We start from the raw sequence: 21,463 nt of genomic DNA on the forward strand, positions 1-21,463 counted from the left end.
TCCTCACATTATCCTTCTGGGGAAGGTATCATTTTTTTATTCCTATTTCACAGCTGAGGAAGTTGAGACTTAAGAAAGTTACGTCAAGCAGAGCTCTGACGTTACCAGTAGTAAAAGGGGGCAACAAGGTCAGGCAATCTTTGAATTCTTTACCACCACTCTCTACATCATCTTTAGCATGTTGCCAAAATTCCTTCTCATAATCTTCTTATCTCATCATAATTAGAGGGGATTTGACCCATGCTTCTTTAAATTCAGGGCACCAATTTGAAAGGGGGAATTCTTACATCCTTGTTTCAAACTTGTTACTCATAATGTCTTAACCAAATTAGTCGATGTCTCTTAACTTCATTTTTTATGCAGCCAGAAAGTATGAATGTATTCCTGTCATGATTTTTCAGAGAGGTAGAGAGAACAGACAGGAACTCTGGGAAGGAAAGCTGGACTTGTAACAGTAACTCACCAAGAGGGATGTCTTACTTTTCTTGCACATTAGTCTGTCCCTTTCTTTGTCATTTTTGTGCGCCCTGCAGTTTGAACAATGCTTGGTGAATAGTGGGCACACGTTAAAGAACACTGAGTAAACAAGAGATAAATAAAGCCAGGATATTTGAGCAAACCTGCCACACACCGTGCACTGGCTTACGCTTCTTTGGTAGTTTTCTCTTTTACCTCCTGCCCACTGTTGGATGAAATCTGCTAGACTCAGTTTCAACCCCTACCCCAACTTCCTTCTTAAAACAGGCTCAGGGTTAAGCCTTTAGTACTCTAATCCAGAGGAAAATGACTTATTTTAAAAAGCAGTAAAAACACCGCATTCCTTTGGCACAGGATGAAGACCAGCTCAGCTCTTCGGCTGTTGATCATCGTCTATTGTTCTCCAAACAGTAAACCATTATTTCACATCAAGAGACTGTGGGCTGCAGTCCTGTCTGAGTCCTGGGCTCCTCATAAATATGAAGTGAAGGGCTCTGACCCAGAAAGTGGTAGGTAATTAGAAAAAAAAAAAAGACAGGTAGGGAGAAAACCAGGCTTTATGTAATTCTACCCTCTTGAAATCTCCTGCAGGTTCTGAGCAGGGGAAAAATGGGGTCTCGGAAATGTGGAAGCTGCCTCAGTGGTCTGCTGATTCCGCTTGCACTTTGGAGTATAATTGTGAATATATTATTGTATTTCCCAAATGGGCAAACTTCCTACGCATCCAGCAATAAACTCACCAACTACGTCTGGTATTTTGAAGGAATCTGTTTCTCAGGTATCATGGTAAGTGTGACTTGGAGACTTGGGATCACAGCAGGGGGAGTTTTTAAAACTAAGAATTGCCTTGCTCCTTGTGGAAATAATGAATAATGGAAAAATCATTCTGCTACCCCTGGGGTCGGGATTTGGAAACTGGGTGAGGGTAGAGGGGCAGGTAGTCCATTAGGACTCGGAGAGAAGCCTTGTTTCCTCTAAGCTGCTCATTTGTGTTATTGCAGCAATGCAGGAAACTTGTCCTAATGAAAGCTTGCGGGCCACTGGCTTGTAAAAATATTATGTCTTCATGAACCCCTGTGTGTCAGTTCAAGCTATATAATCTCCAGTGGCGCTGCTCTTTTCCAGAACAGATTTTCTCTCTGTACTCATGATTTCGCTGGGTTGGAGGTGTGTTAAGATAGCTTAGAAAAAGTAGAGACTTGGAGATTCAGACAAACTTGAATTAAAATCCAAGCTCTATCATTTGTGCAGTGAGACTTTGAGAAGTTGCTCCGTATCTCTGAGGGACTCAGTGTCCTCATTTGAAAAATGGGAATAATGACATACACTTTTTAGGGTAATTGTGGGGATTAAATAACAATTCACATATGACATGCCTAGGACAGAGACTGACATGTACTAGGTATCCAGTGACTATTGTGATTATAAGTATTTGTTGAAGGATGGGCTATATTATCATTAAATAGTCTGACATACCCCTAATCATGGAGGGTGTTTTTGAAAACTAAATCAAATCATCCATGGTGAGAATCTATGAATGTTTTTCTGATGACTTTGTGCCCTTTAAAAACAAACGGAGTAAATCATGTTGGCAACTTAGAGGAAAAGGCACTTTTCCTGATCATATCATTTCTAAAAACAGTACATTGTGCACTGTAAGCTTACTATACCACCAATAACATAAAAGAAAGTGCATTGCAATCTATCTGTATACCTTTGTGGGTGTTTAATCATTATAATATTTGAAGAGTTGGAAAGATTTCATTTAGTTACTATTTTGCGTATTAAATTAGTAAACTTTAAAATATTCATATGATGTTATTGAAGTTGCTATGTGACAGATACATAATGAATGTTGGTGGTGATATTATAAATAAACGCAACCCTTTTGGAAAAGATTTTGATAGGCTATGTTAAGATCCATGAAAATGCTTACATCTTTTGACTCAGTAACCCTGAACCTGAGAATCTGAGGAGATAAGCCAAAATGAATAAAAAGATGTGTACACAGTCATTTATGGCAGTATTATTTATAATAGTAAATAACTAGACACATCTTAGCATAAATTATGGTACATGCACTTCATATGGTGACAAAAATCATAATTATGAAGATGTACAGCATGGAAAATGTATATTATTTTGTGTTAAGTGAAGAAAAGATGTACCAAAGTTGTGAATAATTATGAATACAACTATGTAAAATATACATATGTGGGAAGACACTAGGACTAAATACATAAAAACATGGGAGGTTAGTGGAATTTGTGGTAGTTTTCCCCCATTTTTCTTGAGCCCTCTATATTGGAGTTTTATTTTACAATCAAAAAAGAAAGCAGTTTCTCTTTCAACACAGGCGATGTCTGTGTTTCTCTTTTGACACAGGGTCTAAGTCAAAGTATCTCTACCAATATTGTTATGAAACCAGTTACTGTACCTGGATAACTGTATCTTATCTCATTATTGTTTCCCTCAATATGTAATTGTAATAAATGGAAGAGTTACAAAGCATTAATAAAGCTAAACCAGAACCTATTAAAATCTGCGGTAACTCATGGTGTTGAAAGGAAGGGAAGACAGGACTCTTCTGCTTATATTCATGTAAATTTTAGAAGGGGGAAAGAAATTGTTCTCTATTTTTCACTGTCTAGGAAACCTTGAAAAATGTTATTGTTACTACATCTAATCCTCTTAGGAGAAAGGAGAGGAATATCTATATAATTAAATGGGTAGATAAATACATGAAGGTTAAAGGAATTTGGAAACTGGAAATGCTGTCCACAAACAATAAAGTAACATTGAACTCAGCTTCAAAATTCAGTACCGAACAGAGAGAATGAAAGATAGGTGGAGAATTTCTCAGAAGCAATACATAGTCCATACCTGCTCAAACCAAAAAATGTAATAGAAAATAAATCCATGTTCTTTCCAGAACCTGAGCCCTTTGTCTACAATACCAAGACAAGGAAGTAGAATACATTGAATTATTCCAGTTTGCTGGTTTGATACAGACAAAACACTGGAAAATTTGATCCTGAGATGGTCTGGATGCATGGGAAATTGAACTTAATTCACTTTGCATTAAGAGATGTAGTTTCAGATTAACCATGCCTCTTACCTGCATTCCCTGGGGGCAGGAAATGAAGAGAGACTGACAAATGACAATCTGATGAATGACTTTCCTTAGCCCTCCACAAGTCAATGAAAAATGCAGGTTTACTGCCTACAGTGGCATTCCCATGTAGTAAATACAATTTACTTCTCTTTAATCATTAATTTTTAATGACTGGTAACTATGATAATAATAACTAACAGTTCTCAATCACTTACTATGAATCAGCTTCTAAGTTCAAAATTTACATATATAAACTCACAGCAACCCAATGAGTGAGTTCTTAACACCATTTTAAGGGAAGGACTAGAGTTCACACAGCTAGGAAGTGGCTGAGCTGGGAATTGAACCCAGTTCTACTTGACCCCAAAGTCTATACTCTGAATCATTGCCCTCTGACTACAAGCATGAATGTAACTACTGTTCCATTTCTAATACTTCCTCTCGTCCTTACTATAGATGCTTATAGTAGCAGCAGTTCTTCTTGTCCTGGAGAGTGATAACAACTGTAAGTGCTGCCAGAGTGAAAACTGCAGCAAAAAATACATGGTAAGTGCAAGAGTATTTTGAGGACAGTTGAATGGGCTTAGTTTTCTTTCCTTTCACTCAGAAATATGAAAATATTGATGCTATTGTACCTCTCCATGATCCTTTCCATTCAGAACCTTACAGTTTACTCCAAAAACTCTCTTCTGTTTACAGTCATTCCTCTGCCTTTCTTCCAGAAAATTCAGCATTTAGAGACACATAAAATTAGAAAATAATACTGCCTTTTCCTAACTGGGTTCCTGTAAGTCTGTTTTTTCCCCAATTAATTTTATTGAGGACTGATTTACATAAATAAATGACATCCATTAAAAGTGTACCATTCCATGAGTTTTGACAGTTGAATATATCCACGAAACCACAATCACAAGATATAGAACCTTTCTATCATCCCCAAAAGATTAATCTTTGATCTTTTTTGTCATTATATTATAGAATAGTTTATAGTCTATATAAATAGAATCATACAATATTTGTCTTTTATATCTGGCTTCTTTCACCCAGCAAATGATTAGATTTATCCATGTGTTGGGTATATGTGATGGGTGTTCTTAGATTGGAACTTGAAACATTATTAAAATAGAATCAAGAGAGAATAATACAACCAAATTTTCTTAGCCTGTGCTCAGCAGGCAGGCACTGGGCTCTACCTCTCTATGATTATCCATCTCCTCTTCCTCCTCCTCATGATGAGCACCATTCATTCATTCATATTTGCATAGCATTTAATAGTTCTTTCACATTTACCCAATGAATCAGACCACCGCTACTCTTATTTCATACATGAGTCACCTTTGGCTCAAAGAGAACATGTGACTTTCTACCTAGGGGGAACTTAACCAGAGGTCTGCCAGGCATTCTTTGCAGGAGCGATTCCTTATCTTGGCTGCACATTTGCAAACATCAGGGAGCTTGGAGTTGGAATCCCACCCCCAGAGACCCTGGTTTAGTTCGTCTGAGGTGCAACCAGATTTTCATGTGCAGCTAAGACGGTATGGCCAGCTTTCTTTGGCTGATGTGTTTGGAAGATTAAATTAGTTATCTCAGCCAGTTGATCAGACATCCCCAACAATAGTAGCTGTTGCTATTTACTTATAGAAAATACTTAAGAATTGCCTAGGTGAAGGAATGGACAGATAAATTTTACTTGTGATATTCAGTGATTTTTCTAGAAGTAAATGTATGTACCATTAAGCATATAATAAAAATCAATGTACTCAATTTGCGTTAACTCACTATTAGCATCCCCAGCACAAATGGATTCAAGAAATAATGAAGTCTGCACAGTGTTTTATACGCAACATCGGTTGAGATGTTTGACATCTCAGTGAGAAGAGCAAAAGGCAGGGAGAGAGGACTCCCTGGGATCCCTAGGCTCTTTCCAAGCAGGCTCTCCAACAGGGGCCCCAACTCCCCCAGGAGCCAAACACCTGGGGGAAGTGCAAGAAGCCTGCCTAGTAGGCATTAGAGCGAAATTTCTATTCAGAGAAGAGAGGGAGCTGCTATCAAAGTCCAGCCTATTGTTACTATGACAAAATTGGGCAAAATTCTCAGGTTTCAACAGAAAGTAGAAATATGGAGTTTTATGTAAAACTTCTGATTATAAAATGTTGGCAATTAATTCTCATTTAAACTAAATACAGCATATCTTGCAGGTCAAATTTGAGTCTGTGCCAGTTTGTGACTTCTGAAGATTTGGATGGGAATTGAGGTCACCTAAAATTTGCTTTGTAAAGAAGAAGAAATTTTCCTCATCTCTATCTTTTTCCTTAACAAAAATGCATCTCTATTCTGCCTACATTTTTTTTTCACCAAAAACACACCCTACTTTTCTTGCATACAGAGTTGGTCCCTTATTACTTTAAGCAGTTTTAATTATGTAAATATTAATTAGAATTCTTAACTCTTAGAAACCTCAATTTCTAGTGAAAACTGGGAAGTAAGCAATTGAGAACTGTTACATATCAACTTTCTGTGGATTGGCAACTTCATGAGTATACATTTCATAATTTCTAGAAGTATACATTTCCTTATAGTATAACTTTTCGATGTGGCACAAGACATGTTTACTTACCGACCCAAATATCTTTAGTCTCTCTGTAATAGGAAGACAACGTAGGGAAATTATATTCAGTGACTGATGTTTCAGTATTTTATTTTATTTGGAAATGATCTAGATATTCAGTGAATTACCATCATTTAACTCAGCTTTAACTTACCATCATTTAACTTAATTTTAAGGTTATAACTTTATGGTTTCAAGTTACCAAAAACATTTTGGAAGCTATTTTAAAGCATACACATTTTACAAAACATAATCATTGTTTAAAAATTCACTTATAAACTTTTATCACACATTTATTTAATTCACTTGCTCTTCACAATTATGTTCAGATTACTCATGAAAATTTCATGAGACATTAGGCAAGATTAGCCATCATCTTAAGCTATTTTTCTTGTTAATAAGTTTTATAACATATATATATATTTGGCAAGCATCAAACATGGAAACAAAGTACCTAAAAAGTTGAACATATTACTTCTCTATCTCTTTTTAATTTTAACTGTTGTGTTTGATGTTTAGTAAGAAATTTAATTTTATCATATGCTTGTTTTCATGTTGGCTTTATAGTTTTATAATCTTAAACATCTAGTAGACATAAGTTTGTTTGACTAATAAACCTAGGTAGAAAAAAATGGCATGACTGCACTATATTTAGTGCTGACAACTGTAAAGATAGGCTTGTTGGTTTTTTTTCCCAACAATTTTAAAACTACCTTTATTTACCAAAGATTAAGCAAGATGATATGAACTTAAAAAATTTTTTTTTGAATTAGTTTATTTCTGAGAGTTTTAAGAATACTTAATTTATACGAGTGCTCATTTATATCTACACCAATTTGAACAGAATCTTTTGAGGGGTGTTATAAATTAATTTGGTAATACCATCTGGATGTAGAAAAAAATCACACATCTATAACATTCATATATAGACACAAATATTCAGGTAGATGCAAACAGACATCTAGTAGTTCTAGTAGTTTTTGCTTTTAATTTTAGCCTGTGTCAGGTACATTAATACAAGACTCACTAGCTTATAAAAGAATTCAAATTCTGTTTCTGTCAGATGGGTAAAGTTATAGTCACCTCCATTCAGATGGCTCAAGCTTTTCCTGATATTTGTGGAGAAGACTTTTAAGATTTGTAACTACCTTTGACAAGAAATCTTATGGAGGCTGTGGACTAGATTTTGGGTAAGGGAGATTTTATAGCAGCTTGTATTTTTTAAGGCACTTCTCTTCCCTTTTTTTAAAATTTCAGTTTCAGATGGTTGTAGGCAATGTTTTAGTTATCTCTGGGATGTTTACATTTCAGAGACATAGATTTCTATATTCTAGATTTAGAGCTGTGTGTCTTTGGGATGTTTTCAAAAATTGTTCCACAAAACTTTTGGCATATTTTCTTTTCCTCTGAGTTCAGAGATCCATTTTAGCTTAGGAGAGAAGCCTTAATAAAAAATTTTCTACCAGGCTCTGAATATCAACTACCAACCTGGCCAACTTCTGACCATAGGACTCCTTTAAAAAAATTTTTTTTCAAATATTTAAATCAAAGATATACCTGTCAAGTGACTTAAAACCAAGGCCAGTAATTAACTTTGGATGCAACAGGCATGCACAAAATTTGCAGCCCTCTCAAGATCAGAACCACTTCCAAAGACAGCCAAAAGGAAAGAAGATTTAGACAAGCCCTCCTGAAAGCTGGCAGCAGTCCATGGGAAGATGCTAGCCACAAGTGGGGTGCAAACCACAGTTCTGTATGGCCATATTTTGGGGTCCACCATCTGACAGTTGGTGGCCTGCACATACAGGAACTGACACTGTGTGCCCTTATAGGCAGACAGCCAAGCCCAGTTCTTGGGACACAAAACAAGAGACAAACAGGAAAGTAATAGCTGTTCCTAAGAAGGAAAGGATCAGTAGCCGATGGGCACCCCCAAACCAAATTTTAACCAGAGTCAAAATCCAAAGAACAAATTCTTACAAATGTTTTTCTCCTGCCATTCTAAATATGGAAAGGAAATGACCCTCGCCACCTTCACTTGGCCAATTTGTACAGAGGGACATACAAGAGACTGGTGTGGTGAGGACTCTCCTGCCAGCAGTCTTTCAGAGGTCCAGGATCTCTAATTGACGCTTCCAGACTGAGCAAGGTGCCTCCAGCCGATGGTGCCCCACGTTGGGTGCCAGAAATTGTAGAGAAGAAAAGATTTCACTCGACCTTTTTAGGGGCCCTGGCTGGGTCTGGAAAATTAAACTGACAATGACAGCTTAGCAGGAGAAAAGCCTACAAATCATATTGAATTTTTACATGCACCTGGGAGCTTTCACAAGAGAATGAATACCTGAGGAAGGGAGCAGAGCAGCAAGCTTCTCTACCTTTTAGACAAAGAAACAATAAATTTGTAAAGAATTGGCCAAGACAGAGGTGTTTGAGTTAGTGGTAGTAAACATGAAGAAGAACTATGGAGATGAAGTTTCATTTAACAAGGTCTGCTTATACAGACTTCTTGGCCCCAAATTCCCTGTCTTCAGTGATAAGAATGCACTCCTTCCTCCTGGTGGAGAGAGGGAAGCTTGTACAAGGAAATGCTGTGACCTGTTTCAGAGAAGAAGCGTGAGGGGCTCAGGGAGGTCAGGGTGACCTTGCTCCTTCTACTGTTTTCTCAACACTCCTTCAGCTTAAGCTGCTCCACACACCCAGGTGCCGTATTTTGGCATATTGTGACCTGAACCCTACCAATGTCTCGGTTGCTACCCATTCCTCTGTAGAGTCTCTTCTGTCAAGATTTGATGGGTGGTTATCCCTTGAAAATAAATATGGCTAAATAAGGGCACCTGAAATAATAGATAATATTTTGATCATACTTTACACTTTTAAAGTACTTTTTATATCCATCGTGTCCTTTAATTTTCGAAATAGTCCTGATACCTAAAATCACCTACATTTTACAGAAAATGGAGCTGCGATTCTTAATTCCACTTTATTTTGAAGCTTACCTTGATTGTGCAATGGTATCCACTCACTGGATCGTAATTTGTGTATGTGCACACACATATGTAACCTGCTCTGCTTGCCAGTTTCCTTAAATGAAGAAATTGTTCACTGATCTTCCCAGTGAACCGTTGAACATACATTCGGCAAACAAAGAGCTCAGTCTTTTCAGAACAGCCTTCTTCCCTTTCGAAGACAGAGCATGGTGGATAGGTGAATGTTCTTTATAAAGTAAAACAGTATGATCTCCTATTAAGAAAAAAGTAGCTCTCCTTATTTCATCCCCTGTGAGCCAAAACTCTCTGAATATCGATATAAGAAAAATAATTTGAAAGCTCTTAATCATATGCAAAGATGACAATGAAACGATTAGTATCAAATAGGAAAAAAGCAGAATTATTCTTCTCTTCTTTGCACTTTTAAATCTTTCTTCCAATTTTCCATAATGAGCGGGTATCCATGTTATCATCAGTAAAATAATTGTAAACAAAGAAGCACTATCTGAGATAACTTTTGTCCCAAATATTGCAGGTCTTGATTTTTCTGCTTCCAGCATTGGAGTTTATCACTGCCTGGCTACTGCATGTTTCTGTTTCGCTCCTACTATCACTTGTACAACTTATTTTGTAAAGCTAAATTAAATTTTCTTCCAAATCAAACTACCCTTCTTGCCATCCCCATTTCTGTCTCCTTTTCATCCAAGGCCCAAGGTCTGAGATTTTTTTTTCATCTGCAGATAGTAATTTCCCCATCAGTGTCTTTACCTCCATTGTATATCTTTGTCTTCTGGATTTCATTGTCTCCGTGTAATCCTTATTTTTAGGCTCTCTCATGCCGGGCTGGTATGCCCCACTGCCAGAGCAGCCTTCCAAAATTACATATTGGCTCATGTCATTTCTTTCCTCCAAACCTAACTACATGGTTTGCTGGACAAGGAGTTATTCCAGGTCTAGGGGAGCATGAATTTAAAATGAGCTTAGGACATCCTGTGCCAGGAAGCACGGAAGTGTTCAAAGCATGGCTGGAATCTGTCAAAGGGCACAGGAATTGGCTTGAAGGGATGTTCCCACTGCCCATATATGGACCATCTGAGCATCTTTATGAATTTGAACTTATTGAATTATAATATCCATGAGTCTGCAGTAATACAGGAGAGGATACAGGAGAGTCATATAGGAAAGGCAGAGAGAGAAATGAGAAATAGAAGTTGTTCTGGGCAGACAAATGATAGCCTGTAAAATGCAGAAGAAATGATAAAATTAGAAAAGCAGCACACTGCAACCAATTATTGTGATAAATGGTGATCAGTAGAGATGAAGATCATCAATGATGTTAAACCCATCCGTCAAAATGTTTTTAGGGACAGGATATGACACAGTCTCAAAGTTATGACCTCAGGAATTATTGACCAATTGCAAACTGGAAAATGTACATTTAAAAGATCTGAAGGACACCACTTCAACCAAGATATCAAACTTAGTGTCACCAATAGTAATGAGAGGCCTATAATATACCCACACCACTTAAGTTTTCTTGCCAAAATATTTAACCCAAGTCTGGTTGTGAGGAAACAAACAGGAAAGCCCCATGTAGGACATTCTACAAGATAACTGGCTGAGATTTTCTTCAAAAACAATTTAATATTCTGAAAAACAAAATGACAGCAAGACTAGTGTAGATAAAAAGAAACTAAAGAAAAATGAACCTTGTTCATAAACCTTCATTGGATCCTGCATGAAAACTTCAAAACAGTTTAGAATAACAGTATTTTTTTTCTTGGGGGATAAGTGCTGGTATGTTTTGGAGTGAGATATCACAATGTCTGCAACAACTTTCAAACGGTTCAGCAACATAGGTGTGGAAATAAATAAATGTGTGTGTGTGTATAATATCCATACAGAGAAAGAGCAAGTGAGAATGGTAAAACATTCATAAAAGGTGAATCTCGGTGAAAAGGGTATATAGAGGTTCATTGTACTATACCTTCAGATTTGTGTAGATTTGAAAAATTTGCTTATGGGGGAAAAGTCACTGGTCCTGAAGGATGAAGTCCAGCCTCCGTCACCCAGCATTCAAAGCTGTCTTCTGCCCAGATCTGCCGAACTGCACTCACTTCAAAGTGACTCCAGGGCTGGGTTGTGTCCTAGCAACCCTGCTTCCCAACATGAGCATCGTGTCAAACTGGTCTCAAGAACTTCTCCCCTCTACTCCTCAGTAGGACCCCCCCTTAGATCAAACTGATCTACTTACTCTCATAACTCTGCTTGTACCAATTTGCCTGGGAATGTGGCTCATTCTCTCTACTCAAATGAAAACAGCCCCCTCCCTTCAATCCCACCCTCACTTGAATGTAAATATGACCATCTAGGCTAACACCTGATATTTCCCTTCATAGTCCTGTATGTGAAGATATTCAAATATCATCTCCATAAGAGAAAACAGGGATCATAGCTGTGATTCTTAAAGAACTCACTCTACCTAGAAAATAATATCTTCAATGAAGAAGTATAGAGTGATTGGTTACATTCCTTTATAGTATTTATGAATGATGTCATCATTATTTTGATATCAAAATTCCAGGAAAAAAAAGAAGACATTTAGTAAATAAGTTAGTTTCCTGTGTGGAATGCCAAACAAAGTCATTTAAAAAATAATTTTAAGATGAAGTGGGTTTGGATTAAATGCTTTTGTTCTTACGTGGACATTTGGTATTACATAGACCGCAGAAGGCTTGGGTGAGTTTGGGAAGGTACCTATCTGATCATGAAGCCACATATGCTCATGTCCCCTTCTATGGCACTAACTTCCTTCTTCTATATTTAATTTAGACACTGCTGTCGATTATCTTTTCTGCCCTTGGAATTGCTTTCTCTGGATACTGCCTGGCCATATCTGCTCTGGGCCTTGTTCAGGGCCCATACTGCCACACTCCCAATGGCTGGGAGTATGCTTTTGAAGACACTGCAGGACGGTAAGGAATAATTCCCCAGATCAAGGGAATCTGAAAACCGGAGGCACCTGGCTTCCTGCTCATATTCATTTGCATGATCACGTTACCAGAGTGCAGAATTTTCCTATTAGTTTACTAATATCAGTTTGTTCCTACACGGATCTTTGTTTAGATGATTTTTCTCCAGTTTTTAATGCCACATGCATTCACTATTTTGAGGCTGTCATGGAGATATCCGAAGGGGAGGCGTGCGTGTGTCTCCCATACTCCAGAACAAAGCTTCGTGGTTATTATGTTCTGGTGACCGCCGGAGCCTGGGACTTCAGTGGCTCTAGAAATTCCATCTCATTTTGTGGCCAGGTTGGACTTGTGGTCTGTGACAGAGGTGAAAGAGCTTGGCTGGGAGAGAATCACAGTGCCCTTGGCTGGTGCCCCCCGGCCATACTGTCAGGGGTTATGCAGAGAGAGAACCTGGCAGGGTGAGCAGCAAGGTGCAGTCTGAGATCCAGAGACATGACTAAGTACAGGAGCTGTAGAAGGAGCCAGGAGCTTAGCCAGCACGTGTTGCAGGAAAGTCTAGGGAGGCCCCCTTGTTCAGAGGACTGGTAGCTCGGTCAGGTGTTGACAGACCCAGTCTTGGATGGCAGAACACCTCACACTGGCATTGTGCTGGGTTTAATGGCCCACCAGTGCCTTCAGAGACAGGTTAGGAGGTAGCAGGGCCCAGATGGATACAGAGGAGGTCCCCTGAATCTCTCCCTGTCTGGTCCTGTGCTCAGAATTCTAATGGAATAAAATGAGGGAGTATCTGGGGAAATTACAATTTCTTCTCGATTCCCCATGTCTGGCTCTATTCAAGGCCCACATCTCTTTGAGGTCTTCCATGGTCAGGCCTGCATGGCCAAACTGCTTCTGCGTGCACAGCTGCCTTATTCCCAAAGCTTTTGCAAGATGCCACGTGATGTGAACAGAGATCCCTCATGTCATGAGAACCTAGAAGATAACCTCAGGCCTTTCTGAGCACTTGGAGACATTCTTGTGGGATTGAAGGGGCTCAGAAAAGGGAACTCCAAGGTAGAATGCCGCACTGAGTGCAAAAAAAAAATCATTTTTATGCCGTCAGCTCCTGAACTTTCCCCCACTCCAAACCAAGGAAGCCTCCTCTTTCAATGCAAAAATCTCAAGCTGCCATATGCCTGTCCATTACTCCTTTAAAGTTGTCCTTGACGTTTGTATTCACCTGATTATAGCTACATAAAAATGTCTGCAGGTGAAATGTTGTTTGGAGGCCATGACGGGAAGCTAAATCTCTTGTCTCCTAGAGAAATTTTTAAGGCTTGGAAAATTCAGGGTGGAACACACCTTAAAGCTTAAGTTACACAAATAAGATATTCACTTATTCAACAAATATTTGGAGCACACATTAAAGCTGAAGTTGCACAAACAAGCTATTCATTTATTGTGCATTTATTCAACAAATATTTAGTGAGCACCTACTATGTCCAGGCCTTGAATTAGGTGCTAGAGAATAAAAGATAAATTACACAGGTTGCCTTCCCTCTAGGCACTCAAACAGACCTGACAGAACATTCTACTGAGATGGAAGCCTTCATGTGAACATTGCCTTTGGAATACAGGCCTTCAGTGCTATGGATCCAGGCTTCAGTCTCTTGTCTCTTACGTACAAACTGTGTGACCTTAGAAAAATACCTAGATATATCTGAGCCTCTCTAAATTGAATATAATAATCATTTCTACCTCACAGAATTGAGAATTAAATGGAAGTAAAACACAAATTAGATTTAACAAATTATCAAAACATGCCAGATTTTATCACTAACATCATTACCCTGCATTTTTTTTTCTTTTTTGCCATATAATGTCCTCTATTTTCCAGTTGGCCAATAGGTCCAGCCACTGGCATGGTAACCAGAGAGGATGCTGAGTGTTTCATTGAACAGGCATTTGTTGATCTTTGTAATGCACCAGGTATTGCCTTGGGTCTTAGACCTGGCTCTTCAGAGATGAATAAATCACAATAGTGCTCTTAGAGTACACAGTATAGCATACAGATACAGATACAGATTCAGACAGAATTACAACATACCAGAGTAAGTGATGAGGTTAGATCTGTGTATGCAGATTGTATAGGGAGTGAGTGTCAGGGAAAGGTTCTCCAATCATTCTAGACCTCGCTAGTGCACTTAGGACTGTCTGTGGTTTATAAGAAGAAATAGTACCAGAGCCTGGAAGAAAAATAGAAACCCTGCAAATCATCCGGCTTTTAAGTGTTGGATGATCTGTGCAGAGCTTCTGAGACCAGTCCAGGGTAAGGCTCTGAAAGGGGTTAGCTTCCATGGTGGCTGAGACCGAGTTAGAACTGTGAGGGCTTAGGAACTGGGTCTAGGGAAATGGTAACGGGAAATCACAACTGTATCATGCTTTACAGAGTCCAGCTCATTTTTACATACCTTTTACTGAATATTCAATACTGGCCCTTGGGTTAGATATTTTAAGTTCATTGTCCAAACAAGACCATGGCAGTCAGTGACGTAAAGCCCCTCGCCAAAGAACCCGCATATGCAAGCGTTCCTGCCCCATACTAGGTGCTCTGCTACTGGAGACCGAAGGGCCACTGGCATTAGCGACATCTAGAAATCCTCAGAGTGCTGCTGACTGTCCTGGAGCAGAGAGTGTAGGAAATTAAGGAAGGAAAGAGGGAGCTAAAGGAAGGGATAGGGGAGAAATAGAGGAGGGATAGGAAGAGGTCATGGTGGTGGTGGTCACCGAAATACAGAATTCACCCTTTTTCACCACAGACGACAGTGCCCAGGCCACTTGGCTGGTATCCAGAGTGGCTGAATCATTGTCTTTAAAAAAAGGCAAGATATTTATAAACAACTCTGCCCAATAAATAGGTTTGATTGTTTTCATTTGGGGAATTTTTTGAAGAGACCAGTTCTGCATTTAGATGTAGTGGAACAGAGAGGGTGTTGGTGACCCTTCGAGGTGCAAATGGCCATGGCTGACCTGGAAGTGAGCAGAAGTCAGTCAGGTAGATTCAGTGTGGTTTCAAGAGTATCTTGGGAATGGTTTAAGTCTCATAATCCTGTCCTAAACCAGACTCATTGGACCGTTCAATCTTTTGCATTCTTACCCCATAATCTAACTCTTCTTCACAGCTGCAGTACTGCCATGTTCTACAGCAGAGGTTCTCTGCACTGTGGACCCCAGAACAGCAGGAACAGCATCATCTGGGAAGTCAGAAATGCAAAACCTTGAGCCCCAGGCAGATCCTTTGAATCAGAAACTCTGGGGTGGGGCCCAGCAATCTGCATTTCACTTGCCTCCAGATGATCCTGATGCATGCTCAAGTTTGAGAACTGCTGCTCTGAAGGGCTTTGTGACAGATCCTAGGAATTTCTAGCAGCATTTCTCTTTGCTCTTCTGCCACATGCCTGATTTTATTTCCAGCATAAGCTCAGCCTTGTCCCTGCCATCCTGAGCTAAGTTCCGGACTCCTAAGGAATGGGCAACCTTTACCTCTCCTGCTATTGGCATGTGCTGTCTTTCATTTCTATTGAAATTTTTCAGTATGTGTCTTGCCTTCTAAACAAGTTAGAATTGTCTCTGAGGCAGGCACCACGTTTATAATAAGCATAACCCAGTGTTATGCATATTATGTGTTCAGTATATTTATCTGAATGATTTCTTAAAATATGTTAATTAATGTGTAATAGTATTATGCATATTAATCATATATATGAATTTCACAAACATAGAAATACCTGTAGCTTTCTTCCTTGGACCAAGAATTTAAGCCTGACCATGGGTCTTACCAGCCATTTCTGTCCTTTCTCTCAGGTTCCTCACAGATTCCAGCATATGGACTCAGTGTCTGGAACCTGCACATGTAGTGGAGTGGAACATCATTTTATTTTCCATTCTCATAGCTCTCAGTGGGCTTCAAGTAATCGTTTGCCTCGCCAGAGTAGTCATTCAGTTATCCAAGATACTGTGTGGAACCTATTCAGTCATCATCCAGGTAACAGACCACCACTGGCACCTGTACCTCCTCTATTTTACCCCTACTGTCCAGGTCTCAGTGAGTCTTGTTGAAAAGATTTTTAGAACTCCTTCATCTTCTGTACATTCCTACTGCCCTTGTCTTTATTCAAGCTCTAATATCTCAGTTTTTTCTGGTATTCCAATGTGTCTGTTGGCTTGTCTGAATGGACTGAGTCAATGGAATAACTGTAAAATCTGCATTCCACGTTGAACAATGAAAACAGTACAAGTGCTATGAATAAGCAAAATTTCAGTGCTCTATGGAGAAATAACCCAAAGCACAAAGAAGTCTTATCATTTATTCAGAATTTCCCTGTTCATAAGATAATTGAAGGCTCACAACATTTTTCCATTGAAATAATTTCTCTTTTGAATTATGCTGCTACATTTAATTAATAACCTTCTTTATACTGAATCATTAGCAACTGCTTCTGCTTCATCTGCTTAAACACTAATGTTAATTTAGTTATGGCTGAAGCTTCCAAACTTTTCCAGCAAGTCTAGAGTGAAAACAATAAGTTACCGTGTATCTTGTTTAATAACATATAATGTTATTACAGATGATATAACATATAATAACATATAACATATAATACCTTTCCTAGTGGTTTCAAATAGATATTTTTCTATTCAATCATGTTTTCAATATAAGTATAAGTTTAAGTTGTCACCTGTATTATGAATCATTAATCAAGCTAAATTTACTACTTTACTGACTTTATTTTTCCTTTTTTAATAGCCTGGAATTATTTGAAGAAGGACAAGAATATTTCCAATCATCAAGATATGGCCAACTGTCTCATATCCACTGTGTAGACTGGAGGGCAATATTCAAATGATGGTATTTTCATCATTTGGTGTTATTTTGCCCATTTGTGAAATCTGCTGGTAATTACAATCATGCCACCTTTCCATTTAGAACTTTTTTCTAAATGACATGTGTCAGAAACTCAGAAATGTTTACACTCTTTGATCAAACAAATCCATTTCCAATCTATACTATGGGAATAAATAAGATACAAATGAAACTTTATACAGATACATTGCAACATTATTTAATATTCTGGAAAATTAGAAATACCACAAAGCCTCTTTCAGGGGAAGGATTAAATAGTGGTACATTAGTGATAATAGAATATAATCATTACAAAATATTATATAGTCATTACACATGAAGTTTTAAAGATTATGAATACAGCTCTGTGAAAAACAGATTACAAATTTCTGCTTACAGTATAAGCATTACTATCTAAAATAAACAAACAAAACTCCAGATAATCAAAATTGAGGATCAAAAGTAAATCTAGAAGGATTTACACAAATACCAACTGTGGTTGATTTTTGGGTCACAGGTGACCGTTCTTACTTTTCTCTGTTTTCTAAGTTTTATTATGTTTTACAAAACTTGTATTTTTACTATGAAAAACTTCTGCTGTTTTTCCAAACTTTAAAGATATGTTTTTTCCACATTTTCCAACCTCGAGTATCTGTCAACATCAAAGAGTAACATTTCAGTGTTCAGTGAGGAAAGTAGTGAGATAAATAAGCCCAAAATAGTTTTATATAAACTTAGGCATTCTAACTGAGCTGCTGGTCATCTTTTCTTACTTGTGGTGATGAGTGTGGTGGCCATAGTCTTAGCCTTGAAATAAATGAGCAGATGGGATTAGAGAAGGTGCACATTGACCAGCTGATACCTGTGTCCTGAGGAGTTACTACTACCTTATTTATAAAAAACAATTTTTTTATTAAGGTATCATTGATATACAATCTTATGAAGATTTCACACAAGCAACATTTTGGTTACTACATTCACCCATATTATCAAGTCCCACCCCACACCCCATTGCAGTCACTGTCCATCAGTGTAGTAAGATGCTGTGAAGTCACTACTTGTCTTCTATGTGCTATACTGCCTTCCCCATGACCCCTCTACGTTAAGTGTGCTAATCATAATACCCCTTCATCCCCTTCTCCCTCCCTCTCACCCTCCCCACCAGATCTTTCCCACCCCTCCCCTTTGGTAACCACTAGTCCCTTCCTGGAGTCTGTGAGTCTGCTGCTGTTTTGTTCCTTCGGTTTTGCTTTGTTGTTATACTCCACAAATCAGGGAAGTCATTTGGTACTTGTCTTTCCCCACTGGCATATTTCACTGAGCATAATACCATCTAGCTCCATCCATGTTGCTGCAAATGGTAAGATTTAAAAACAAGTTTTTTTTTTAAGTAAAACATTTATAAACCATCTGCCTATACTTACCATGACCTCTTTGAGGACAGCAGCCATGTCTCATATTTTCCTGTCATCCATAGGTCCAGCACAGATGGGCACAGTAGACACTCAGGTGTTGGATATTCAGGGCAGGCCTTTCTGGTCTCCGCGGCTGCTCTGCCGAGCGCCTGTCTCCATCGTAGGTCCGCTGGGCTCTAACACTTCTGCCACTTCCCCACTCTTCCCTCCATGGACGCTGTTCACATGCTCTGCCAATACCTGTTCTTGCCAACGCTGGGCTGTAGCCTGGGGGAAAAGGGAGAAATGCCTCTCACCTTTGTGCCGGAACTGCCTGCAGCCTCCTTTAAGCATAGCCACCCAGTCCACAGCTTTTGCTGAAGCAAGCCTCTTGCAAGTAAGCCATACTGTGGACCCCATGACCCCCTGCCCTTATCCCAGAACCAAGCTACGGGCAGCCAGGTGCCACCCCACTGGCTCTGAGTTAGCCTAGAGTAAAGCAGGGTTCACACCACATGGGTGGTCGATCTTGCTTGAGAGTTTGAACTGGGAAGTGAAGAATGGGCAGCCTCGGCATTGCTATCAGAAAGCTCACTGAAGGACGAGGAAGAACACCAGCACACGGAGAGTATCTGATTACTCCGTCCAGCCCAGAAGCTCATCATATCTTGTGCCTCTTGACCAGTTCTCCCAAAGACTCCTCAGCCCTTTTGTATACAGACTTCCAGTGGGTCAACCCCAACAGTGAGTTAGACACTTGCAGATTATCTTAATATTGTTTAGATTCCATATGGTACCATACGAAGGGTGGACCATGAATAGACGTCAGCTCAGTAACTCCATCATAGAACTGGAAACATTGCCTAACAACAGGGGCACAGTTCAACGCAGTACAATCTATCTATTAGTAAATTAAATATTACCACAGCCACCAAAAATTTTGTATTTAAAGAGTATATGTTGACGGTGTAATTTTAAGTAAAAAAGCTGGATGCAAATCCATGTGTCCAGTTGAGCCCACATTTTTACACAACTATATAATTCCATGTAGACATGTACAAACCTTCAGATACATAGAAAAAATGATGGAAAAAATACCAAAATATTAATAGTTAATAATTACTGCCAAATGATGGGGTTTTATGAATTATATTTCTTTTCTTTACATTGTTCTCTATTTTCAAATTTTCCTTTGAAAATGTACTTCTTGAATAATGAGAAAAAATTCAAAAAGCAAGTGCTTTCTGTAAAATCCACTTGAGTTTAAAACAGGGAAGAACTAGACATGAGGGTATGTGAGTGATAGCCCTTTTTCTTACCCTCTTTAGAAAATATTCTTTCCATTTTATAAATTCTCAGAGAGCCTGAGTATTGCCAGCTAATCCTAATTGAGAATGAGTTCTATTTTATGCACAGATGCTCTTACATTTATTATTTCCCTCTTATTTTCCTTGCTTCTATCTCATTGTACCTTTCCAAACTTCTTAAATGCCTACCTTACTAATTTACAACATGTCTTCCCAAAATAAACATTAAGACTGCATTTTTTTTTCTAAGTACCACTTTGGCTTCATCTCACAAGTTTTGAAATACTGTATTTTCCTTATTCAGTTATAAATATTTCCTCCTTTTCCTTATGATTTATTTTTCCTTTTGTGAGTTTTTAAATGTGCTTTAAAATTCCCAAATACATGAGCTGGTGTTGTGTTTTCCTTATCTGATTTCCAACTTCATTGTATTGTGATCATAGAATGTGGTCTATATGATTCTGATATTTAGGACATTTTAAGAGTTGCTTTGTGCTAATATTTGTAAATATTCTATGTACTTTCAAAGTATGTGTTTTCTGCAAATATTAGATGTAAGATTCTTTATGTGTCCATTAGATTAAGATGTTAATTTTGTAATTCAGATCCTCAACATCTTTCCTTTTCAGTTGGTTGCTCGATCTATGAGTTTCTATGAGGACTGAATGAATGTATATATGTAAAGCAATTTGTATATGTACCTCAGAAAATAGTGTTTGGCACATGGATGCAATTTGTAAATGGCTTATAACATAGTGGTTTAAAGATGTATTCTGGAGTCAGATTGTTTAGATTCAAATCTGGGTTCTGTCTTGCCTGTGTGGCTTACTATATCTGTGCCTCAGTTTCTGAATCTGTAAAATGGGAATGATGGAGTTGTGACTATTAAGTGAGTTGGTACATGTAAAGCTCTAAGAACCAGGGCGACTTAAATCAGGACCTAGGTGCAGTTGGAGCAGATTTGGGACGGCCAAGACCTGAAGATGCCACAAACACAACAGAAGGGAAAGGGGATGGAGGAAGGTCATGGGGTGATAGGGACAGCACAGGGTCAGAAATCTGGAAAAAGAAAGAAGACAAAGGTGAAAGGTAAGTATTGCTAGGCTGGACAAAGTGCAAGATAACCCACACTTCCTTTCATCACATGCCTGGAGAATGTGAACATCACAGCCATCAGACTCAGGCCCCTAAACCCCAGCCTCTGGCCTGTCACACTGGAAAGCTATGAGGAACTGGGGCAATTCAGGGTTACTATTATAAAAACCCAACTATTTATATTTAGAAAGACTCCTGCCAGTTCTGCTTCCTGCTTTGCAAGATGAGGCTGAGGATTAGAACTAGATTCCAGCCCTGGAGGAACTGGGATATCTGGCAGGAAACTAATGCAAGGAGTCAAGCTTGAGTGTGTCTAACAGGGCAGGCAGAGCAGGATATACAGACCAGGCCACTGAGATCTTTCCACTAGATGTGGCACCACGCTACCCAGGTCAGAGCCAACCCATGAGTGACCCAAAGAACATAACCAATTCAAGTCAAGTGCTTTTTCTGGGTTAATATGAAAACACACATACATGTGCACACACACACACACACACACACACACCCCTAATTTCACTGCAACCTAAAAACACACTAAATTTACAACAAAGTGTTTTTTTATGAAGACATAAGCCAACAAACATGAGGAGATTAGGGGAAGAGATAAGAGCAATAAAAAT

General features: G+C 38.7%; 1 protein-coding gene across 2 annotated transcripts; it reads left to right on the plus strand.

Annotated features, from left to right (window-relative positions):
• Positions 1–643: 643 nt before the first annotated feature.
• TM4SF18 (transmembrane 4 L six family member 18) lies at positions 644–20,529 on the plus strand. 2 transcript variants are annotated; one of them, XM_017649988.3, is made up of 6 exons: positions 651–986; positions 1,069–1,263; positions 4,049–4,138; positions 12,020–12,162; positions 16,006–16,186; positions 16,949–20,529. In XM_017649988.3, exons 2-6 carry the CDS (start codon positions 1,087–1,089, stop codon positions 16,961–16,963), a joined length of 606 nt encoding a protein of 201 aa, XP_017505477.3. In that variant the 5' UTR covers positions 651–986; positions 1,069–1,086; the 3' UTR covers positions 16,964–20,529. The 2 variants fall into 2 exon arrangements, with proteins under 2 accessions (XP_017505478.3, XP_017505477.3); XM_017649989.3 differs by lacking the exon at positions 16,006–16,186 and having other exon boundaries at positions 644–986.
• Positions 20,530–21,463: the final 934 nt, after the last annotated feature.

The sequence above is a fragment of the Manis javanica genome, chromosome 3, assembly GCF_040802235.1.
Source record: "Manis javanica isolate MJ-LG chromosome 3, MJ_LKY, whole genome shotgun sequence".
Taxonomy (NCBI): domain Eukaryota; kingdom Metazoa; phylum Chordata; class Mammalia; order Pholidota; family Manidae; genus Manis; species Manis javanica.